General features: G+C 45.8%; 1 protein-coding gene across 1 annotated transcript in view; it reads left to right on the top strand.

Moving 5' to 3' along the window:
* The first annotated feature begins 285 nt into the window (after window positions 1–285).
* Window positions 286–22,327, top strand: part of DNAH1 (dynein axonemal heavy chain 1) — a 110,229-nt gene continuing 88,187 nt past the window's right edge. The window contains exons 1-15 of the mRNA XM_073591584.1: window positions 286–342; window positions 5,794–5,860; window positions 5,957–6,170; window positions 6,313–6,385; window positions 8,635–8,809; window positions 11,252–11,408; window positions 12,561–12,693; window positions 12,812–13,181; window positions 16,295–16,452; window positions 17,843–18,054; window positions 19,267–19,565; window positions 19,664–19,814; window positions 19,927–20,120; window positions 20,378–20,603; window positions 20,703–20,822. Coding sequence (XP_073447685.1) covers window positions 5,958–6,170; window positions 6,313–6,385; window positions 8,635–8,809; window positions 11,252–11,408; window positions 12,561–12,693; window positions 12,812–13,181; window positions 16,295–16,452; window positions 17,843–18,054; window positions 19,267–19,565; window positions 19,664–19,814; window positions 19,927–20,120; window positions 20,378–20,603; window positions 20,703–20,822 — 2,481 coding nt within the window. The 5' untranslated portion in view covers window positions 286–342; window positions 5,794–5,860; window position 5,957. The remainder of the gene's footprint in view (window positions 343–5,793; window positions 5,861–5,956; window positions 6,171–6,312; window positions 6,386–8,634; window positions 8,810–11,251; window positions 11,409–12,560; window positions 12,694–12,811; window positions 13,182–16,294; window positions 16,453–17,842; window positions 18,055–19,266; window positions 19,566–19,663; window positions 19,815–19,926; window positions 20,121–20,377; window positions 20,604–20,702; window positions 20,823–22,327) is intronic.

Raw genomic sequence — 22,327 nt, forward strand, 5'->3', positions numbered from 1 at the left:
ATTCTACATTTTGGATTGCAATGTGTGTAACCATCATAAATGTATCAATAATAATCAATACCCCCCCCCCCCCCCCCCCAAATAAAAATCTTCGATATAAATGGTATTATATAACAATAAGGTCCCCTTCACATCAGCTGCCCCTGTCTTCTCTCTAATAGCCGCTAGATGGCAGCAGAGAAGCAGTAATTGCCCATGCTGGAATGCTCTGCACCGCACTGGCCATTAGGGGGCGCTATACACACTGCGCGGCCGTGATTGCGGGGGCGTGTCCGACTCTTCCCCATGGCAACATTCAGCGTCCTGTTGCCTGGCAACGTTGAAGTCAGCGGCGTGAGGCAGGTAATGTGATTTGTATCTGTGCGAAGAGAAAATGTATCAAATCTTCATCATTGTATCCGAGCAGAAGATACATTGTATACTGTGTGTGGGGGGGAGGGGCGTGCTGGGACTTCTGGTTCCTCCAGGGGCCACAGCCTGTATTAGGAGGTCATGCTGGGCTCTATAGTTCTCCCAGGGCCACAGGCTGCATTAGGAGGTCATGCTGGGCTCTATAGTTCCTCCATTCCACAGGCTGCATTCGGAGGTCATGCTGGGCTCTATAGTTCCCCCAGGGGCCACAGCCTGCATTCGGAGGTCATGCTGGGCTCTATAGTTCTCCCAGGGGCCACAGGCTGTTTTAGGAGGTCATGCTGGGCCCTATAGTTCCTCCAGGGGCCACAGGCTGTATTAGGAGGTCATGCTGGGCTCTATAGTTCTCCCAGGGGCCACAGGCTGCATTCGGAGGTCATGCTGGGCCCTATCGTTCTCCCAAGGGCCACAGGCTGTTTTAGGAGGTCATGCTGGGCCCTATAGTTCCTCCAGGGGCCACAGGCTGTATTAGGAGGTCATGCTGGGCTCTATAGTTCTCCCAGGGGCCACAGGCTGCATTCGGAGGTCATGCTGGGCCCTATCGTTCTCCCAAGGGCCACAGGCTGTTTTAGGAGGTCATGCTGGGCCCTATAGTTCCTCCAGGGGCCACAGGCTGTATTAGGAGGTCATGCTGGGCCCTATAGTTCTCCCAGGGGCCACAGGCTGCATTCGGAGGTCATGCTGGGCTCTATAATTCTCCCAGGGCCACAGGCTGTATTAGGAGGTCATGCTGGGCCCTATGTTTCCTCCAGGGGCCACAGGCTGTATTAGGAGGTCATGCTGGGCTCTATAGTTCCTCCAGGGGCCACAGGCTGTATTAGGAGGTCATGCTGGGCTCTATAGTTCCTCCAGGGGCCACATGCTGTATTAGGAGGTAATGCTTGGCTCTATAGTTCCTCCAGGGGCCACAGGCTGTATTAGGAGGTCATGCTGGGCCCTATAGTTCTCCCAGGAGCCACAGGCTGCATTCGGAGGTCATGCTGGGATCTATAGTTCCTCCAGGGGCCACAGGCTGCATTAGGATGTCATGCTGGGCCCTATGTTTCCTCCAGGGGCCACAGGCTGCATTAGGAGGTCATGCTGGGCCCTATGTTTCCTCCAGGGGCCACAGGCTGCATTAGGAGGTCATGCTGGGCCCTATGTTTCCTCCAGGGGCCACAGGCTGCATTAGGAGGTCATGCTGGGCCCTATGTTTCCTCCAGGGGCCACAGGCTGCATTAGGAGGTCATGCTGGGCCCTATGTTTCCTCCAGGGGCCACAGGCTGCATTAGGAGGTCATGCTGGGCTCTATGTTTCCTCCAGGGGCCACAGGCTGCATTAGGAGGTCATGCTGGGCCCTATAGTTCTCCCAGGGGCCACAGGCTGCATTCAGAGATCATGCTGGGCTCTATAGTTCCCCCAGGGGCCACAGCCTGCATTAGGAGGTCATGCTGGGCCCTATCGTTCTCCCAAGGGCCACAGGCTGTTTTAGGAGATCATACTGGGCCCTATAGTTTTCCCAGGGGCCACAGGCTACATTAGGAGGTCATGCTGGGCTCCTACAGTTCCTCCAGGGGCCACAGCCTGCATTAGGAGGTCATGCTGGGCCCTATACTTCCTCCAGGGGCCACAGGCTATATTAGGAGGTCATGCTGGGCTCTATAGTTCCCCCAGGGGCCACAGCCTGCATTAGGAGGTCATGCTGGGCCCTATCGTTCTCCCAAGGGCCACAGGCTGTTTTAGGAGGTCATACTGGGCCCTATAGTTTTCCCAGGGGCCACAGGCTGTATTAGGAGGTCATGCTGGGCTCCTACAGTTCCTTCAGGGGACATTGGAGGAGTCTCCGATGTCCTTACACTGGAGCTGGGTGACAGCAACTTTGGATGACCTCTGACCCTCCAACTGCACCGGATAAAGCAAAGAGGAAAAATAATGATTTAGATTGTAAGCTCCATGGGCGAGGCCCTCCTATTCCTTCTGTATTGTAATTGTACTGTCCCCCTTTATATTGTAAAGCGCTGTGCGATTTGTTGGCGCCATATAAATCCCGTATAATAGTAATAATAATGAAATGGAATGAATAAATTACATGAACATGTTAAAGCTTCTATGAGATTTTAGTGATTGGGTTTACATAACCACATGACCGCCGGAAGATTTACCCCCCTTCATGACCAGGACATTTTTACGATACGGCACTGCGTTAATTAAACTGATAATTGTGCGGTCATGCGACTCTTTACCCAAATAAAATTTATGTCCTTTTTTTCCTACAAATAGTGGTATCTGATCGACTTTTTATTTTTTTTTTTTTGCGCTATAAACATAGGATGTTCTGGAGATGCTGGGAACATAGGATGTTCTGGAGATACTGGGAACCTAGGATGCTCTGGAGATACTGGGAACATAGGATGTTCTGGAGATACTGGGAACATAAGATGTTCTGGAGATACTGGGAACATAGGATGTTCTGGAGATACTGGGAACATAAGATGTTCTGGAGATACTGGGAACATAGGATGTTCTGGAGATACTGGGAACATAGGATGCTCTGGAGATCCTGGGAACATAGGATGCTCTGGAGATGCTGGGAACATAGGATGCTCTGGAGATACTGGGAACATAGGATGCTCTGGAGATACTGGGAACATAGAATGTTTTGGAGATACTGAAAACGTAGGATGCTCTGGAGATGCTGAGAACGTAGGATGCTCTGGAGATACTGGGAACATAGGATGCTCTGGAGATGCTGGAAACATAGGATGTTCTGGAGATGCTGAGAAAATAGGATGCTCTGGAGATCCTTGGAACATAGAATGTTCTGGAGATCCTGGGAACCTAGGATGCTTAGGGGTTACTGGGAACATAGGATGTTCTGGATATACTGGGAACATAGGATGCTCTGGAGATACTGGGAACATAGGATGTTCTGGAGATACTGGGAACATAGGATGCTCTGGAGATGCTGGGAACATAGGATGCTCTGGAGATGCTGGGAACATAGGATGCTCTGGAGATGCTAGGAACATAGGATGCTCTGGAGATGCTGGGAACATAGGATGTTCTGGAGATACTGGGAACATAGAATGTTCTGGAGATACTGGGAACATGGGATGCTCTGGAGATGCTGAGAACATAGGATGTTCTGGAGATCCTGGGAACATAGGATGTTCTGGAGATCCTGGGAACCTAGGATGCTTAGGGGTCACTGGGAACATAGGATGTTCTGGAGATACTGGGAACATAGAATGTTCTGGGGATACTGGGAACATAGGATGCTCTGGAGATCCTGGGAACATAGGATGCTCTGGAGATGCTGGGAACATAGGATGCTCTGGAGATACTGGGAACATAGGATGCTCTGGAGATACTGGGAACATAGAATGTTCTGGAGATACTGGAAACATAGGATGCTCTGGAGATGCTGAGAACGTAGGATGCTCTGGAGATACTGGGAACATAGGATGTTCTGGAGATACTGGGAACATAAGATGTTCTGGAGATACTGGGAACATAGGATGTTCTGGAAATACTGGGAACATAAGATGTTCTGGAGATACTGGGAACATAGGATGTTCTGGAGATACTGGGAACATAGGATGCTCTGGAGATCCTGGGAACATAGGATGCTCTGGAGATGCTGGGAACATAGGATGCTCTGGAGATACTGGGAACATAGGATGCTCTGGAGATACTGGGAACATAGAATGTTTTGGAGATACTGAAAACGTAGGATGCTCTGGAGATGCTGAGAACGTAGGATGCTCTGGAGATACTGGGAACATAGGATGCTCTGGAGATGCTGGAAACATAGGATGTTCTGGAGATGCTGAGAAAATAGGATGCTCTGGAGATCCTGGGAACATAGAATGTTCTGGAGATCCTGGGAACCTAGGATGCTTAGGGGTTACTGGGAACATAGGATGTTCTGGATATACTGGGAACATAGGATGCTCTGGAGATACTGGGAACATAGGATGTTCTGGAGATACTGGGAACATAGGATGCTCTGGAGATGCTGGGAACATAGGATGCTCTGGAGATGCTGGGAACATAGGATGCTCTGGAGATGCTAGGAACATAGGATGCTCTGGAGATGCTGGGAACATAGGATGTTCTGGAGATACTGGGAACATAGAATGTTCTGGAGATACTGGGAACATGGGATGCTCTGGAGATGCTGAGAACATAGGATGTTCTGGAGATCCTGGGAACATAGGATGTTCTGGAGATCCTGGGAACCTAGGATGCTTAGGGGTCACTGGGAACATAGGATGTTCTGGAGATACTGGGAACATAGAATGTTCTGGGGATACTGGGAACATAGGATGCTCTGGAGATCCTGGGAACATAGGATGCTCTGGAGATGCTGGGAACATAGGATGCTCTGGAGATACTGGGAACATAGGATGCTCTGGAGATACTGGGAACATAGAATGTTCTGGAGATACTGGAAACATAGGATGCTCTGGAGATGCTGAGAACGTAGGATGCTCTGGAGATACTGGGAACATAGGATGCTCTGGAGATGCTGGGAACATAGGATGTTCTGGAGATGCTGAGAAAATAGGATGCTCTGGAGATCCTGGGAACATAGAATGTTCTGGAGATCCTGGGAACCTAGGATGCTTAGGGGTCACTGGGAACATAGGATGTTCTGGAGATACTGGGAACATAGGATGCTCTGGAGATACTGGGAACATAGGATGCTCTGGAGATGCTGGGAACATAGGATGCTCTGGTGATGCTGGGAACATAGGATGCTCTGGAGATGCTAGGAACATAGGATGCTCTGGAGATGCTGGGAACATAGGATGTTCTGGAGATACTGGGAACATAGAATGTTCTGGAGATACTGGGAACATAGGATGCTCTGGAGATGCTGAGAACATAGGATGTTCTGGAGATCCTGGGAACCTAGGATGCTTAGGGGTCACTGGGAACATAGGATGCTCTGGAGATACTGGGAACCTAGGATGCTCTGGAGATGCTGGGAACATAGGATGCTCTTGAGATACTGGGAACATAGGATGCTCTGGAGATACTGGGAACATAGGATGCTCTGGAGATCCTGGGAACCTAGGATGCTCTGGAGATGCTGGGAACATAGGATGCTCTTGAGATACTGGTAATATAGGATCCTTGGGGTCATAGGAACATAGGATGCCCCCTTATTGGCAGTCTTGCCAGTATTTTCATTACATTAACATTTTCAGAAGAGGGTTGGTAATGGCAGCCTATTATTTCTCGCACACATGGTGATGTGTATGGTGAGCTAAGGGAGGAGTGTTCAGAGATTATACAATCAGATTATAACTTGTATGGATCCACTATAATCTGTTGGAAAGGGTCTGCCTGTTCCTGATCCCCATTGTACCCAATGTGTTCAATCTCTCCCTCCAGGCTCTGTTTGAGGTGGGAAATACTGCATGTCTGACATTCCATAAAGGTCATGAAGGCGCCCTTATAAGTAAGTGCTGAATGCCTGGCCTGAACGCCTGTGTGTACCTGGCCTCATACTATCCAGATTTCAATCATTGTCTCCCTTCTCCTCTCCTCTCTATAGAATGATGATGGAACACAGTAAGAGAGAAATCTTAACTCATCCTGGACGATCCCCCAACCGCACACCTCCCAGAGTGTCACCCCGTCTACCGTCACTTGTTCTGGATGGAAGGGATACAAGAAGAATGGGGTCTCCCTCCGGAAAATACCCCGTTATGAAACAGAGGGGCTTCTATTCCGATATCCTGACCTACAGCGCTTCAACGCTGGTCAAAGTGAGTCCCTGTTGTATTTTGTGTCTGTAGCCATCACACCAACATTGAACCATCCTCATGTATATAGAGAGTGATGTTCGCTTCAGTGTTCTCCAAGACAAGAGACCAATCAGAAGGGGCATCCCCTTTCTTTTTCTTTCAGGATATTAATGCTGGACCCAACATCCAACCTAACCTCCTAAGACTGGCTGATCAGGACCCTAACACCCCAAAAGGTAAAGGCACCCCCCCCCCCACCATGCAGGCAGGTTTGATGTATCTGGCTCAGTGTTCTCTTACAGCGCTGTGGTATATGTCAGAGCTACAGTATATGAATGTATAATAATAATAGTGTGTTACTATGAGGGGACATTAGAGTGTAAGCTCCTCTGGTACAGAGACTGATGTGACTGGATCAGTGTTCTGTGTACAGCACTGCGGTATATGTTAGAGCTACAGTGCCTTGAAAAAGTATTCATACCCCTTGAAATTTCCCACATTTTGTCATGTTACAACCAAAAATGTAAATGTATTATATTGGGATTTTATGTGATAGACCAACACAAAGTGGCACATAATTGTGAAGTGGAAGGAAAATGATAGTTTTCATTTTTCTTTACAAATAAATATGTGAAAAGTGTGGGGGGTACATTTGTATGGCGCCCCCCGGAGTCAATACTTTGTAGAACCCCCTTTCTCTACAAGTCTTTTTGGGGATGTCTCTACCAGCTTTGCACATCTAGAGAGGGATATTTCTGCCCATTCATCTTCTTTGTAAAATATCTCAAGCTCTGTCAGATTGGATGGAGAGCGTCTGTGAACAGCAATTTTCAAGTCTTGCCACAGATTCTCAATGTGATTTAGGTCTGGACTATGACTGGGCCATTCTAACACATGAATATGTTTTGATCTAAACCATTCCATTGTAGCTCTGGCTGGATGTTTCGGGTCGTTGTCCTGCTGGAAGGTGAACCTCCGCCCCAGTCTCAAGTCTTTTGTAGACTCTAACAGGTTTCCTTCTAAGATTGTCCTGTATTTGGCTCCATCCATCTTCCCATCAACTCTGACCAGCTTCCCTGTCGAAGAAAATCATCCCCACCACATGATGCTGCCACCACCATGTTTCACAGTGGGGATGGTGTGTTCAGGGTGATGTGTAGTGTTAGTTTTCCGCCACACATATCATTTTTACTTTTAGACCAAAAAGTTGAATTTTGGTCTCCTCTGACCAGAGCACCTTCTTCCACATGTTTGCTGTGTCCTCCACATGGCTTCTCACAAACTACAAACAGGACTTCTTATGACTTTCTTTCACCAATGTCTTTCTTCTTGTCACTCTTCCATAAAGGGCAGATTTGTGGAGAACACGACTAATAGTTGTCCTGTGGACAGATTCTCCCACCTGAGCTGTGGATCTCTGCAGCTCCTCCAGAGTTACCATGGACCTCTTGGCTCTTCTCTGATTAATGTTCTCCTTGCCCGGCCGGTCAGTTTAGGTGGACGGCCATGTCTTGGTAGGTTTGCAGTTGTGCCATACTCTTTCCATTTTCCGATGATGGATTGAACAGAGCTCCGTGAGATGTTCAAAGCTTGGGAGATTTTTTTATAACCTAACCCTGCTTTATACTTCTCCACAACTTTATCCCTGACCTGTCTGGTGTGTTCCTTGGCCTTCATGATGCTGTTTGTTCACTTAGGTTCTCTAACAAACCTCTGAGGGCTTCACAGAACAGCTGTATTTATACTGAGATTACATTATACACAGGTGGACTCTATTTACTAATTAGGTGACTTCAGAAGGCAATTGGTTCCACTAGATTTTAGTTAGGGGTATCAGAGTAAAGGGGGCTGAATACAAATGCCCCCCCCCCCACACTTTTCACATCTTTATTTCTAAAAAAATGTTGAAAACCATTTATAATTTTCCTTCCACTTCACAATTATGTGCCACTTTGTGTTGGTCTATCACATAAAATCCCAATAAAGTAAATTGACATTTTTGGTTGTAACATGAAAAAATGTGGAAAATTTCAAGGGGTATGAATACTTTTTCAAGGCACTGTATATAAATGTATACTAATAATAGTGTGTGGCTGTGGGGGAGCCTGATGAAAGGGTCCTGCGTGGCTCCGAAACGTCGCTTCTATTTATTTTTTTGATGCTGTGTGATTAAAATTTTGGACCCAATTTTGGAGATCCTGGTGTGCAGGTGACACTCCCTTCTCATGACTGTGGGGGAGGGGACATTAGAGTGTAAGCTCCTCTGGTACAGAGACTGATATGACTGGCTCGGGGTTCTCTGTACAGCACTGCGGTATATGTCAGAGCTATATAAATGTATAATAATAGTGTGTGACTGTGGGGGGATATTAGAGTGTAAGCTCCTCTGGTACAGAGACTGATGTGACTGGCTCAGTGTTCTCTGTACAGCACTGCGGTATATGTCAGAGCTATATAACCATATAGTAACCTGTATCTCTTTCAGTGAACAGTTTTGAGACTCCAGCAAACCTCCAGTCCCTCCTCGATAAGCAGGTCTGCGGTCCCACCACAGAAGTGCTGATAAAATCTGACTTCTCAAAGAGGGGTTATGAGCCCAAAGTGCAGGTCCCGTACGAGGTGCCCCCCGGGCTGTGCCCCCGCAAGATTGAACTGGAGAGGTGAGACCTTTTGGCTGCGTTCAGCGAATGGCGCACAGAAAAAAAAGTGAAGTAACGCAGAGCAACCAATCTGTACTGAGGCCAGAAATGTGCAGGGTGGACTTTGATTGGTCGCTGTGTGTTCGGTTCTTTACACTTGGGGGTTGATTTATAAAGAGTTTGCATAGCCATTCACCCAGTGAAAGTGCATGTACATTCATTCTGTGTGAATGGGGTACAAGAAAACAAATTAAATAGGATATATCCTGTGCTGAGTGTAAAAATCGTTGATTTAAAATGGAAAATAGTGCATTTGGCCACTAGATTGAGCATTAAAGGGATTTCCTGTGATACTTGGCTCCATCCAATGGCCAAATCATTGATTTTCACATTCAAACCCCACAGGATAAAGCCTATTTACATTTGTTTTTTTTGCCCCATTCGCACTTTTACTGGGAGAATGGCTATGCAAAGTTTTTATAACTCCACCCCTTAGGGCTGTACTTCACTTGCTGCTTTTTTTGAGATTCTTTAATCAGTGTTTGCCCTTAAAGGAACACGACAGCGACTTGAAAGTTTTAGATGAAGTTCGGCTTTACAGCTAAATGCATTGAAGGTGTGTCAAAACAAAAGGGGTGCAAAGCCTTATGTCCTGTACAGACGGTCGGACATTGATCGGACATTCCGACAACAACTTCCAACAACGACTTTTTCTGACGGATGTTGGCTCAAACTTGTCTTGCATACACACGGTCACACAAAGTTGTCGTAAAATCCAATCGTTCTGAACGCGGTGACGTAAAACACGTACGTCGCGACTATAAACGGGGCAGTAGCCAATAGCTTTCATCTCTTTATTTATTCTGAGCATGCGTGGCACTTTGTGCGTTGGATTTGTGTACACACGATCGGAATTTCCGACAACGGATTTTGTTGTTGGAAAATTTTATAGCAAGCTCTCAAACTTTGTGTGTCGGAAAATCCGATGGAAAATGTGTGATGGAGCCCACACACGGTCGGAATTTCTGACAACAAAGTCCTATCACACATTTTCCATCGGAAAAACCGACCGTGTGTACGGGCATTAGAAAGAAGCCACAGCCTGAGTAGAAAAGCCTGTCTCCAGTCAGCATTCCGCATAGATGGACGCTGACTGTGTTGAAGCAGTGGTCTGTCTGCAGTAGTCCAATGCTCCCCCTGCTGGACCTATACTGTAGCTTTCCAGTTCCTGCTGATTGGAGTGCTCTAGCTCTGACACAGCAGGGAGCATGTAATGCCCCATACACACGGTCGGATTTTCCGATGGAAAATGTCCGATCGGAACGTGTTGTCAGAAATTCCGCCATGTGTGGGCTCCATCGCACATTTTCCATCGGATTTTCCGACACACAAAGTTGGAGAGCAGGAGATAAAATTTTCCGACAACAAAATCCGTTGTCGGAAATTCCGATCGTGTGTACACAAATCCGACGGACAAAGTGCCACGCATGCTCAGAATAAATAAAGAGATGAAAACTATTGGCCACTGCCCCGTTTATAGTCCCGACGTACGTGTTTTACGTCACCGCGTTCAGAATGATCGGATTTTCCGACAACTTTGTGTGACCGTGTGTATGCAAGACAAGTTTGAGCCAACATCCGTCGGAAAAAATCCTAGGATTTTGTTGTCGGAATGTCCGAACAAAGTCCGACCGTGTGTACGGGGCATTAGACCTCTGCAGGGAGACCCCTGCTTCCATACACAGACAGAGGATCCTTTGTCCCTTGATCCTCTGCAGCATGCTGGCAGGAACAGACTTTTCTGCTCAGGCTGTGGCTGCTTTACCAAGCAAATGAACTGTAATGCCCCGTACACACAGTCGGATTTTCCGACGGAAAATGTGTGATAGGACCCTGTTGTCGGAAATTCGGACCGTGTGTGAGCTCCATCACACATTTTCCATCGGATTTTCCGACACACAAAGTTTGAGAGCAGGCTATAAAATTTTCCGACAACAAAATCCGTTGTCGGAAATTCCGATCGTGTGTACACAAATCCGACGGACAAAGTGCCACGCATGCTCAGAATAAATAAAGAGATGAAAGCTATTGGCCACTGCCCCGTTTATAGTCCCGACGTACGTGTTTTACGTCATCGCGTTTAGAACGATCGGATTTTCCGACAACTTTGTGTGACCGTGTGTATGCAAGACAAGTTTGAGCCAATATCCTTCGAAAAAAATCCTAGGATTTTGTTGTCGGAATGTCCGAACAATGTCCGACCGTGTGTACGGGGCATTAGACTTTGCACACTTGTTGTTTATATGCACCTGGAATGTACATACCTGATTTAAAGTTCGGTTGGACTTTAAAGGCCGGAAATGATTCTGTAGAAATTCTGCAGTTTAATTAATAAGCAATAAAGGTGAACTTACAAAAAAAAGTGGAATCTCTCTACTAAAGTAAGAATTTTCTCCCCACCAGGAGGAGACGGGAATTCCTGAAGCTGGATATAACACAGCTGCTCACTGATGAGGGAATTGACTCCAATCTGCTAATGCCAAGACACACAGACCCCGGATACCAACCCTCCTTGGGACAGAACTCCGGACATCTTCTTCCCTCTTACCTACCCCTGGAGGTAACAATGAGCAGAGCTTTCGCAGAATCCAGGTGTTATTGTAGTAGAAAAGCAGCATGCATTATGAGGGGCTCCCATTACCCCTTAAGTTCTCAGCTATGCTTACTTGCTGGAGCCATTGAGGGGTTCTCACCATCCCTGTGCTGAGTTCCCAGGTCTGTACACCCGCTGTGCCCATTATGAGGGGTTCCCACCATCCCTGTGCTGAGTTCCCAGGTCTGAACACCTCCTGTGCCCATTATGAGGGGTTCCCACCATCCCTGTGCTGAGTTCCCAGGTCTGAACACCTGCTGTGCCCATTATGAGGGGTTCCCACCATCCCTGTGCTGAGTTCCCGGGTCTGTACACCCGCTGTGCCCATTATGAGGGGTTCCCACCATCCCTGTGCTGAGTTCCCGGGTCTGTACACCCGCTGTGCCCATTATGAGAGGTTCTCCCCATCCCTGTGCTGAGTTCCCGGGTCTGTACACCCGCTGTGCCCATTATGAGGGGTTAATTTTGTTTATTGAAAAATCTTACAAACAACAATTTATATACAATAAAACCATAATAAATAAATAAAACATATTTACAAAATAATTGAATATGATTATACAAAACAAGAACATTATAAATGGTACAAACCAAATTGCGCACAACACAATCCCTACGGGAGAGCCAGACTGAGGAACATCACCGTCACCATGCATGGAGCCTTTTATCAAAAATAGATTTCATCTTGAAAATCTAGGGGAGTGAATCAAGAATACAAAGAAAAGCCACACACCCCGAGATCAACAGGCAGCAGCTACAGAGTCCTGATATTCTTCCACGTCCTTATCCAGGCCTCCTGCTGCCACCTGCCTTTCTCAAGACACCGAATCTTCCCAACCTCACCCAGAATGTCCATTATGAGGGGTTCCCACCATCCCTGTGCTAAGGTCTCAGATCTGTACATCTGCTGTGCCCTTTATGGATTCCCATCATCCCTGAGATCTCACTATTGGAGCATCCAACACATGTAAGGCTCCAGGGCTGACACACCAGGTTCCACCTATATAAAATTATATTTTTGGGCGGACTGGCCAATAAAATAATAATAATAATTTGAAAGTTGGTTTAAAAATGTCCCCCAGTTCTCCATTTCTGCTGAAATGATGTTTCTTCTGAAAGGTCTTTGATGATGAAGAGTTTGACATTCGGATGTGCTCTGATTGGCTAAGCCTGGGATATGAGGACGGATCTGGTGTACGTAAACCTGTTGCGGGCTGGGCGCTGCTTCCTACAGATGACATTCTGGGACACGGTGAGCCGATCTGAGTCCGCCGTGTGCGGTCCGCTCCTCATGCTCTCAGTTTGGGTTTTGTTGTTCCTCGCTGAAAAAGTGATTTCTCTACATTGTACCAACCTTTCTTTCTCCTTAGAGGACCCGAGGAGCCCCCAGCTGGTGTACAAATGGTGCAACATTGGAGTTTTGGACTACGATGAAGAGAAGAAACTCTTCCTGGTTCAGAAGTCCAGAGACACCCAACTCCAGACACCAAACAAGATGACCGGTCCCTCCTGCCAGTACTGGGTACCAAGGCTCCGGCTGCTGTTCTGTGCGGAGAACCCAAGGGTGTTTGCGCAGAGGATTGTTGCCGCTAATCGGCTGCGGAAGAAGACGGAGGCCCTGCTCTTATATAACCTCTATATAGACTGCATGCCGGGAAATGGACAGAAGATCACTGCAGAGAGCCTGGGCAGGATGAAGCAAAGACTGCTAAGCACTGCACGCCTGAAACAAGAGGATGGGTATGACACCCAACTGTGTTTGTTTCTCCATGTTTGGTGTCCTATATGAAGGAAGTCAAAATAATTGTGTTGTCCTTCATTTGCACAGCCTTTAGGTGGGGAGCATTTGTACTAATTAAGCCATTCCTGCCTGGCCCTGGCTGGTCCTCTAGACTCCCTGATGTGCAATGGGAAAAGGTTCCTCATCTGGGTGCCATAATTGTGGTTCAGACTGGCCTAACCAGCACCACCAGTAGTCTATTCCATATCTTCCGCAGGCTGGGAGGACCCCAGCCTGGTCTAACCAGCACCACCTGTAGTCTATCCTATACCTTCCTTGGGTTGGGAGACCCCCAGCCTGGCCTGACCTGCACCACCACTAGTAAATCCCATACCTTTCACATGATAGGAGGCGCCCAGCCTGGCCTAACCAGCACCACCAGTAGTCTATCATATACCTTCCTCTGAATGGGAGGCCCCCAGCCTGGCTTACCTAGCACCACAAGTAGTCTATCCTATACCTTCCTCTGAATGGGAGGCACCCAGCCTGGCTTAACTAGCACCACAAGTAGTCAATCGTATACCTTATTGAAAATGGGAGGCCCCCAGCTTAGTCTAACCAGCACCACCAGTAGTCTATCCCATACCTTCCTTAGGATGGGAGGCCCACAGTCTGGCCTAACCAGCACCACCTGTTGTCTATCACATACCTTCCTTAGGATGGGAGGGCCCCCAGCCTGGCCTAATAAGCACCACCATTAGTCTGTTCTATACCATTATTAGGATGGGAGGCCCCCAGCCTGACCTAACCAGCACCACCGCTAGTCTATCCCATACCTTCCTCAGGATGGGAGGCCCCCAGCCTAGACTAACCAGCACCACCAGTAGTCTATCCCATACCTTCCTCAGGATGGGAGGCCCCCAGCCTGGCCTAACCAGCACCACCTGTTATCTATCTCATACTTTCCTTAGGATGGGAGGCCCCCAGCCTGGCCTAATCAGCACCACCATTAGTCTGTCCTATACCTTCCTTAGGATGGGAGGCGCCCCAGCCTAGCCTAACCAGCACCACCTGTAGTCTATCCCATACCTTTCTCAGGCCTTCCAGCAGCCCTTCCAGCACAGGTTTGGTTTCTAGAAGATGTTCCCTTTAGAGGTTAGGAAAAAGAAGGGTCCAAACAACAAAATTTTACTGGAACACGGCTGATCACATATTTACATGCTTCAGTCGTCCCGAATGGCGATGGGACAATCCTTCAGTACATACTGATATAGAATAGAGATTAGGAGCCCATACCTCATAGGGGTTTGTCAGAGTCCTACATCTCAAATGAGTCCTACATCCCATACCCAATAGATGTCAGTAGCTCCAGAGCTCTGCATTCTCTGAGGACCTAAATTCTAGAACTTCCCCTTGGGCCGGAAGCAAGGAAAGAGGTGCAGGACTATGGGACTCATAGTCCTGCACTTCCCCCACCCCCAGATACAACTTTTATTAAAGTAAGAGTTGAGGGGACAATCCAAAGAGTATCCAACATGTTTCAGGGGACGGAGAATGCAGCTTTTGCCAGGGCTTGAGATTAACAACAATGTATATGAACTAGAAGTTAATTGAACCTTTAATGGTGTTTCTTTCTTTCTTGTCAGCAGCTGGTTTGGCAGCCAATGACCAAGAGACCAATGGTAGTCTACCGCTAGGCTATTTATACAGAGCCCTCTACCCAAGATACCTCACACTGGCAGGACTGACACTTCATTTCAATCTATGGTACACTCACCACTTTGGGGACATCTAGTGGCTACTTAGGCATTTACACTGCCTACTTTTACTATATGGTTCCCAAATCTAACTAAGGAGACATATTTAGGGAACTACACCAAACTGCCTACATTGACTACATGGATCCTAACCCTAACTATGAAGACATCTATGGTCCAACTTAGGGAACTACACCAAACTGCCTACTTTGACTAAATGGTTCCTAACCCTAACTATGGATACATCAAGTGTCCAATTTAGGGAACTAAACCAAACGGCCTACTTTGACTACATGGATCCCAATCATAACTATGGATACATCTAGTGACAATTTAGGGAACTACACCAAAACTGCTTACTTTGTCTACATGTTTCCTAACCCTAACTATGAAGACATCTAATGTCCAATTTAGAGAACTACACCAAACTGTCCACTTTGTCTACATGATTCCTAAGTATGGAGACATCTAGTGTCCAAATTAGGGAACTACACTAAACTGCCTACTTTGTCTACATGGTTCCTAACCCTAACCATGACGACATCTAGTGATCAATTTGGGGAACTACACCAGGAACCTCCCTGCCCATATTTATCACCCTTAACTTGTACTGCTGAGGTGAAATTGCTGGTTGCCTGCCTGTCTTTGGCTTCAGTACTTTCTAGTAGCTGACCCAGAACAATCATGTAACCAAAGTCACAACCCCGATATCTTTACCTGTAGCAAGTCAAGTACTCTAGGCAGATATATAAATAGTATCCTTAAACTGGCATGTCATTAGGAGCAGATACAGTTGGGAGCAGTCTCTGGCCTCTCCTATGAAGTTGTCTGTTTGTGAGATCTCCCAGCCAGTGTCCTTCCCCAACATGGCGTCCATGACATCCATATGAAACCTAAATATCAGGTTTGGATGGTCCTGTAATAGGGAGCAGTGTACAAAAAATAATAGCTGGTAGGAAACCAATCTATCTTCTCCTCTCACTGAAAAGAAAGATGTAGCCACACACCACCATGAATCCAATGCCAATTTATCGCATACATAAACAGAGACTGCCACCAGGACACAGCCAGGAGGTGACGCGTTTCACACTTAACTCGTGCTTCTTCTTCTTCTAGTTTTAAAGAAGCACGAGTTAAGTGTGAAACGCGTCACCTCCTGGCTGTGTCCTGATGGCAGTCTCTGTTCATGTATGCAATAAATTGGCATTGGATTGGTGGTGTGCGGCTACATCTTTCTTTTCTCTGCATCTATGGTGGCAAGCCGGAGCTAGAACCCAGCCCAATCAATCCAACTTTATTTTTATCACCTTGAGCAGCGTTACTCTTCTTGGATTTTTTCCTCTCACTGTTTTAAGTTTGTTGTTTTGTTTGATTAGAGTTCGGCATCAGCTGAAACTCCTGGAAGCGGAGGTCGGATTGGACTACGAACGCACAATGAACAAACTCATCTTCGACCGACTCGTCTCTTCAAAGCCTCAGAAATTTTCCTATGTTAGCGTCCCGGAGAAGGTGGAGGAGAAGGTTCCTGAGAAAGGTACAGGTGTCAGATCTTCCCTCTTCTGTTAGTGAGTGGAATCTATCTGCATGGAGTGTGTATGCTGTCCCTGAGTTTGTGTTGGGTTCCCCCAGTAGGTTTGATTTTCTTCCGCAAAATTAGGCATGTGCACTGCTGAAATATTTGTTCGTTTTTCGTTTCATTTGTTTGTTTTTTTTCCCTTTTTTCGGGTCATTGGTTATGATCGAAATTTGTAAATTCGTAAATTAGAAAATTCATAAATTAGAAAGTTCGTAAATTAGAAAATTCGTAAATTCGAAAATCCGTAAATTTGTAAATTTGAAAATTCATAAATTTGAAAATCCGAAATTCGGAAATTCAAAATTTCGAGAAATTCCAAAATCCAGAAATTCGAAAATTTGAAAATGTGAAAATCCGAAAATTCGGAAATTTGAAAATCCGAAATACGGAAATTCGAAATATTAACTAACTAACTAATAATAACTAACTATTAAATTATAGGTATTTCCTTTCAAATTTGTCTGATAGTAAACGTAACGAATACAAATTTATCGAAGTTCCGAATTATCCGAAATAACGAATGTAAACAAATGGAATGGAACAAATTAATAAATAATAATGATACATTATTATTTATTCATTACGTTCCATTCATTTAGATGCGGCATTCGTTTTTTCAGAAAATTCGTAACTTTGGATAAATTCGTATTTGTTACATTCACTAACAGCCAAATTTGAAAGGAAATTCCAATACCTATAATTTAATAGTTAGTAATAATTAAGTTATTATTAGTTAGTTATTAGTTCAGATTTTCGGATTTTCATTCTTCTTTTGAATTTTCGTTTATTTTCGGAATTTTCGAATTTCCAAATTTTCGAATTTTTGAATTCTCGAATTTCGAATTTCCGGATTTTCGAATTTTCCAATTTTGAATTTCCGGATTTTCGAATTTTCAAATTTTGGAGATTCGGAAATTGGAAGATTCGAAATCCAGAAATTCGAAAATTCACAAATTCTTAAATTCTGAATTTTCGAATTTACGAATACTCGGAAAAATTCATAAAATGGGTTTTAGTTAATTTGGATATTTCCGAATTTTTATGAATTTTTCGAAATTAGTTAAAAAACGAATTCGGAACAAAACAAATTGCACATGTCTACCAAAAACATTCCATTTCAGCAGCACAACCCTGCGTGGCTTTTGTAATTTTGTTCATCTAGTTCTTTGATCCCAACACCCCTGCCAGACAGCACAGCTAAGCCAGTGGCTGCACTTTCCTAGCTCCTTCATTGGTAGAGATGCCAGGGGTTTGAACTTCAGAATATTTTATCGCTATTATCAATGTCCGTAAAAGAGATCTGAACTCTGACTTCTTTGGCACTTCTCTCCTCTCCTCATCTCTGCAGGTCTCATCTACGTCCCAGATTACGCTTACACCAAGAACCGCAAAGCTTTCACCTTCACCACCCTCCTGACCAGGTCTGAGGTCATCACTTCTCTCTGCAAAGTTCGGGGCGAATGTAACAGAGTCTCCACCTTGTCCCTCTTCCACTTCACCCTGACCAAGTGCGTGCGGCTGGAGGAGTTCGAGCAGACGCAGTCACAGACCTTCTCCCAGGTAAGTTCTGGAATCTTTGAAGGCAAACTAGGCAGCTGACCGGGGCAAAATGTTACATCTGTATTTTTTTTTTAATAGTTTATGTCATTATTTTCTTTTTACAATCTAAAACAATAATACGTGGGAGGAATTGCACATCCTTGTGTACGTTTTTTCCTGCTGAGAAAGTGGAAACTTATGTTGGAATCTGGTCTAAATACCTTTAGAGATCTGCTTATAAAAAAATGTCCCGTGTGAATGCTCAGCGTTTGCAAATAATCGCCATTATTCGACTAATTATGTGTATTTTCTATAAATGTCAGCTCCATCTAATGGCCATAATGCTGCATTTTCTTGCAATACCTGAATCTGGAAAATACTGGATTATGGCCACTAGATGGAGCTGATAATTAAAGGAAATAGGCATATTAGATACATTATGGGAATTATTTGCCACAGCTGTGTGAATGCTCAGGCATTTACACAGCAATTTTTTAAATACCAGTAAATATCTGTCTGTCTTTTATATATATGCTGTTTTACCATCTCTACACCAACAATTTGACAATTCACTCCTTCAGCCATATGATTCGAATGATTAACACCTGTGCAGACTGTCACTGGGGATGGGATGATGTAACTAGAACATGGCAGTTCCACAACTTTTGCACCTCCCATCCTGTTCTTGAACAATCAGCATCTGCCTTGACACATTCCCTGGTGTTTGGATTAGGGTGTCAGTGCTGCTTGTGTGAATATAAATACTGGGGGATCTTACTGACACCCATTAAAACTCAACAAGCAGCTTGGAGAAGGTTTAAATCATCTTCACAATTACAGAATAAGTCCAGTGACCGATTACTTCTATACCATATCTACCATACCATGACCTGGAGAAATGAGAAGCTTCACAGGTTGTAGGGCACACGTTTTCTGGAGTTTCCAGAGTTCTCTGGAGTCTGGTAAGTTCTCCAGGGTCTCCAAGGTTCTCCAGGGTCTCCAAGGTTCTCCAGGGTGTCCAAATTTCTCCAGGGTCTCAAAGGTTCTTCAGGGTCTGCAAGGTTCTCCAGGGTCTGCAAGGTTCTCCAGGGTCTCCAAAGTTCTTCAGGGTCTCCAAAGTTCTCCATAGTTTCCAAAGTTCTCCATAGTTTCCAAAGTTCTCCAGGGTTCTCAAAATTCTCCAGAGTCTCTCTTGTCCTCCCAACAATTTCTTGTCTGTCTTTTGCCCTACAGGTCCAGTTGTTCCTGAAGGACAGCTGGATCAGCACACTGAAGAATGCGGTGCGTGGCAGCCTTCGGGAGGTGGGGAAAGGCTGGTATGACCTTACTGAACGCAACTGGGAAGTCTACTGCATGTCCAAACTGAGACAACTGATGGAGCTCATCAAGTTCAACCTGCAGGACTCCCTTCGCTTCCTAGTACAGGACTCCCTGGTCAGCTTTACCCAGTTTATCCTAGATGCCTGCTACAGTGTTCTGACCTGCACCGAGGGCATGGACTGGGGGGGAGACCTCGTCAACAGTCCCTACAAGTGAGATACCTACGTGTCTATAGTTATTGTGCCATTGAGGTACATAGAATTCATATTATGGTTTATTGGTGAATTTATCCCAACTTCCCCTTTCACAGGCCACGCAGAAACCCAATTTTTCTTCTGGATCTGGTCCTAGATGCCTCTGGGGTACATTTCAGCACCCCACTGGGGAACTTTGAGGTTACTCTGATGACATTGTTTGATAAAGGGATTCTGGCAACTCACAGCGTGCCACAACTGGAGAAGGTGAGAATCAGACCTTCTTCTCTGTAGCTTCCCCTTCTACAAGATCCAACATTTCAATGTTAGTATCTATGGGAGCGAAGCTTTCATTTCCGTTCTGTATGTACCTGTGCAGTTTGTCCTGGAGAACCTGTTCATTAGCGGAACCCCACTGCTGGAGTCTGTGGGCCTCCACGAGTCTCCGGTGGAAGAACTGCGCAGCAACATCCGCAACGCCATTTGCAAAGCTCTGATACCGTTGATGGCGTATGCAAAGCAGTACGAGAAATTTCTGGAGCTCAACAACACCGACATCGACATGTACATGAGGTGAGTCCGTATCTTGGGAGCTGCTGTAACACCAATAAAGTACCAAAAAAAATATCCACAGACATTGGATGATGTCGCTCAATCTTGTTGATCTCAGACCCGGCTGACTAATCCTATGCAAATGTAATATGACACTGAGCCTCTATGATTGAAATAACTGAGATCCAATGAATGAAAGGGGTAGGGTGGTCAGGCTGAGGATGAAAGTCATGCAATGTCAATAAATGTTTATAATCACATCCTGGTATTTCCTGCAGGGTGTTCCGGGAGAAGAACCCCTCAGCATCAGAGGTAAAGCTAGCAGTTGAGGAACATCTTCTGGAGAAGGAGCGTCTGGACAATGCTCTGCCTAACTCCATCATAGTTGGCCCCTTCCAGATCAGCATCGAAGGAGTCAAACAAAACTTGTCTCGTAAACGCAAAGCTCTTTCCAGTGCCCTGCTGGAGCTGCTCGCTAAGAGCGTTCACAAAGAGGTGGATGGGGTAAGTCAAACATGGACAGTTTTTTGGTCCTTGTAGTAGAATCCAGTACCTGGTTCCATCCTCTGATTTACTCTCGTTGGTTGGACCCCTTCTCTCCAGATTTCAGACCAGTTCCGAACCATCAGTCGCAGCTTGTATGAAAAGCCGAACAGCGTGGAGGAGCTGACGGAGCTCAGAGAATGGATGAAAGGAGTTCCAGAACAGATAAAAACTCTGGAGGTAAAACCTAAGACCCTCGCTTGTACATCTTGCACGTGATTAATGTCCTCCCCCGAGGTTCTATCTTTCTTACTAATAGTTAAAAACAAAAAATGCTCCCAATTGTATCACCGATAACAGCAGCCTTGGATTACAGAGTGCTTGAAGCACCAACCTATGGTATGCATGACAGATCCATTTACAAAGGAAAACCTACAACTCTGTCTCCACCAGAGGTGCATGTGACAGGGCGGCAATACTCAAGCACAGCTGTTACCTGGTAAAAGAAGAGCCTGAACCTTCATGGCGGGATCACCTTTTATTTATTTTACATATTTATATAGCAATGCCAATTTTTGCAGTGCTGTACATATCGTACATCTGTCCCTACCCTCATGGAGCTTCTAAGGAAAATCTAAGGTACCTACCTCACGCACAAAACTCAGCCTCTCCTCCTTGTCCAGTTAGGGAATGGTACCCATGTTGAGTGGCCAATCTCATGTGTTCAGAAGTGCAGTTGCTCAGCCTGGGACCCGGAAGCAAGTGGAGATCACTGTAAGTATTGGTGTAGCAGCAATGTAGCAGTGCTGTCTACTTCGGTGATTTCCACCTTCCAGGCGCATCAGTCAGATATGGTATATACATAGTTGCATTGGTCCAAGCTGATGTCCAATTAAGCTAACCCTTAATTGTGTAAATATTTGGCCAGTAATATTTTGGAATATATTAAGTTATATTGGTCCATAAAATATCCATACCTAGAATTATTTTTTAGCCACCACCCGCCCACCGTATTGACAAATGAAGAGCAGGCAGCGGCACTCTCCGGAACTGCACGGGGGCTTGCAGTGCGGCGATCGGTGATGCGCTCTATCTCTTGGACATGGCGCATCACCGGTCTTGGTAAAGAGCCGATGACGAGGCTCTTTACCCATGTGTCCAATCACAGCTGATCACATGTAAACAAGGAAATGCCAGTTATCGGCATTCCTTTCCTCACACTGACAGCGTGTGAGGAGAAGAGAGTCGATCAGCGGCACTTCCTCACAGTGGAGATCTGCACAGATTATCAATGCAGCCCCATCAGCGATGCCAGTCGGTGCCCATCAGTAAGGCCAGTCAGTGCTGCATTTAGTGCTCATCAGTGGCTGCTCATCCGTGCCACCAATCAGTCCCCATCAGTGCCGCCCATAAGTCCCCATCAGTGCTGCCCATCAGTGCCCATCAGTGCAGCCTGTCCGTACTGCCCATCAGTGCCCATCAGTGCTGCATATCAGTGCTTCCTCATCAGTGCCCATCAGTGTAGCCACATCAGTGCCTCCTTATCAGTGCCCATCAGTGCAGCCAGATCAGTGCCGCCTCATCAGTGCCTATCAGTGCAGCCCCATCAGCGCACATCAGTGAAGGAGAAAAATTACTTATATACAAAATTTTATAACAGAAACTAAGAAAAGCTTTTTTTTATCTTCAAAATTTTCAGTCTTTTTTCATTTTTTTTTATCAAAAAAAAAAAAAACCCAGTGGTG

Source organism: Aquarana catesbeiana, linkage group LG07, assembly GCF_042186555.1.
Source record: "Aquarana catesbeiana isolate 2022-GZ linkage group LG07, ASM4218655v1, whole genome shotgun sequence".
Taxonomy (NCBI): Eukaryota; Metazoa; Chordata; class Amphibia; order Anura; family Ranidae; genus Aquarana; species Aquarana catesbeiana.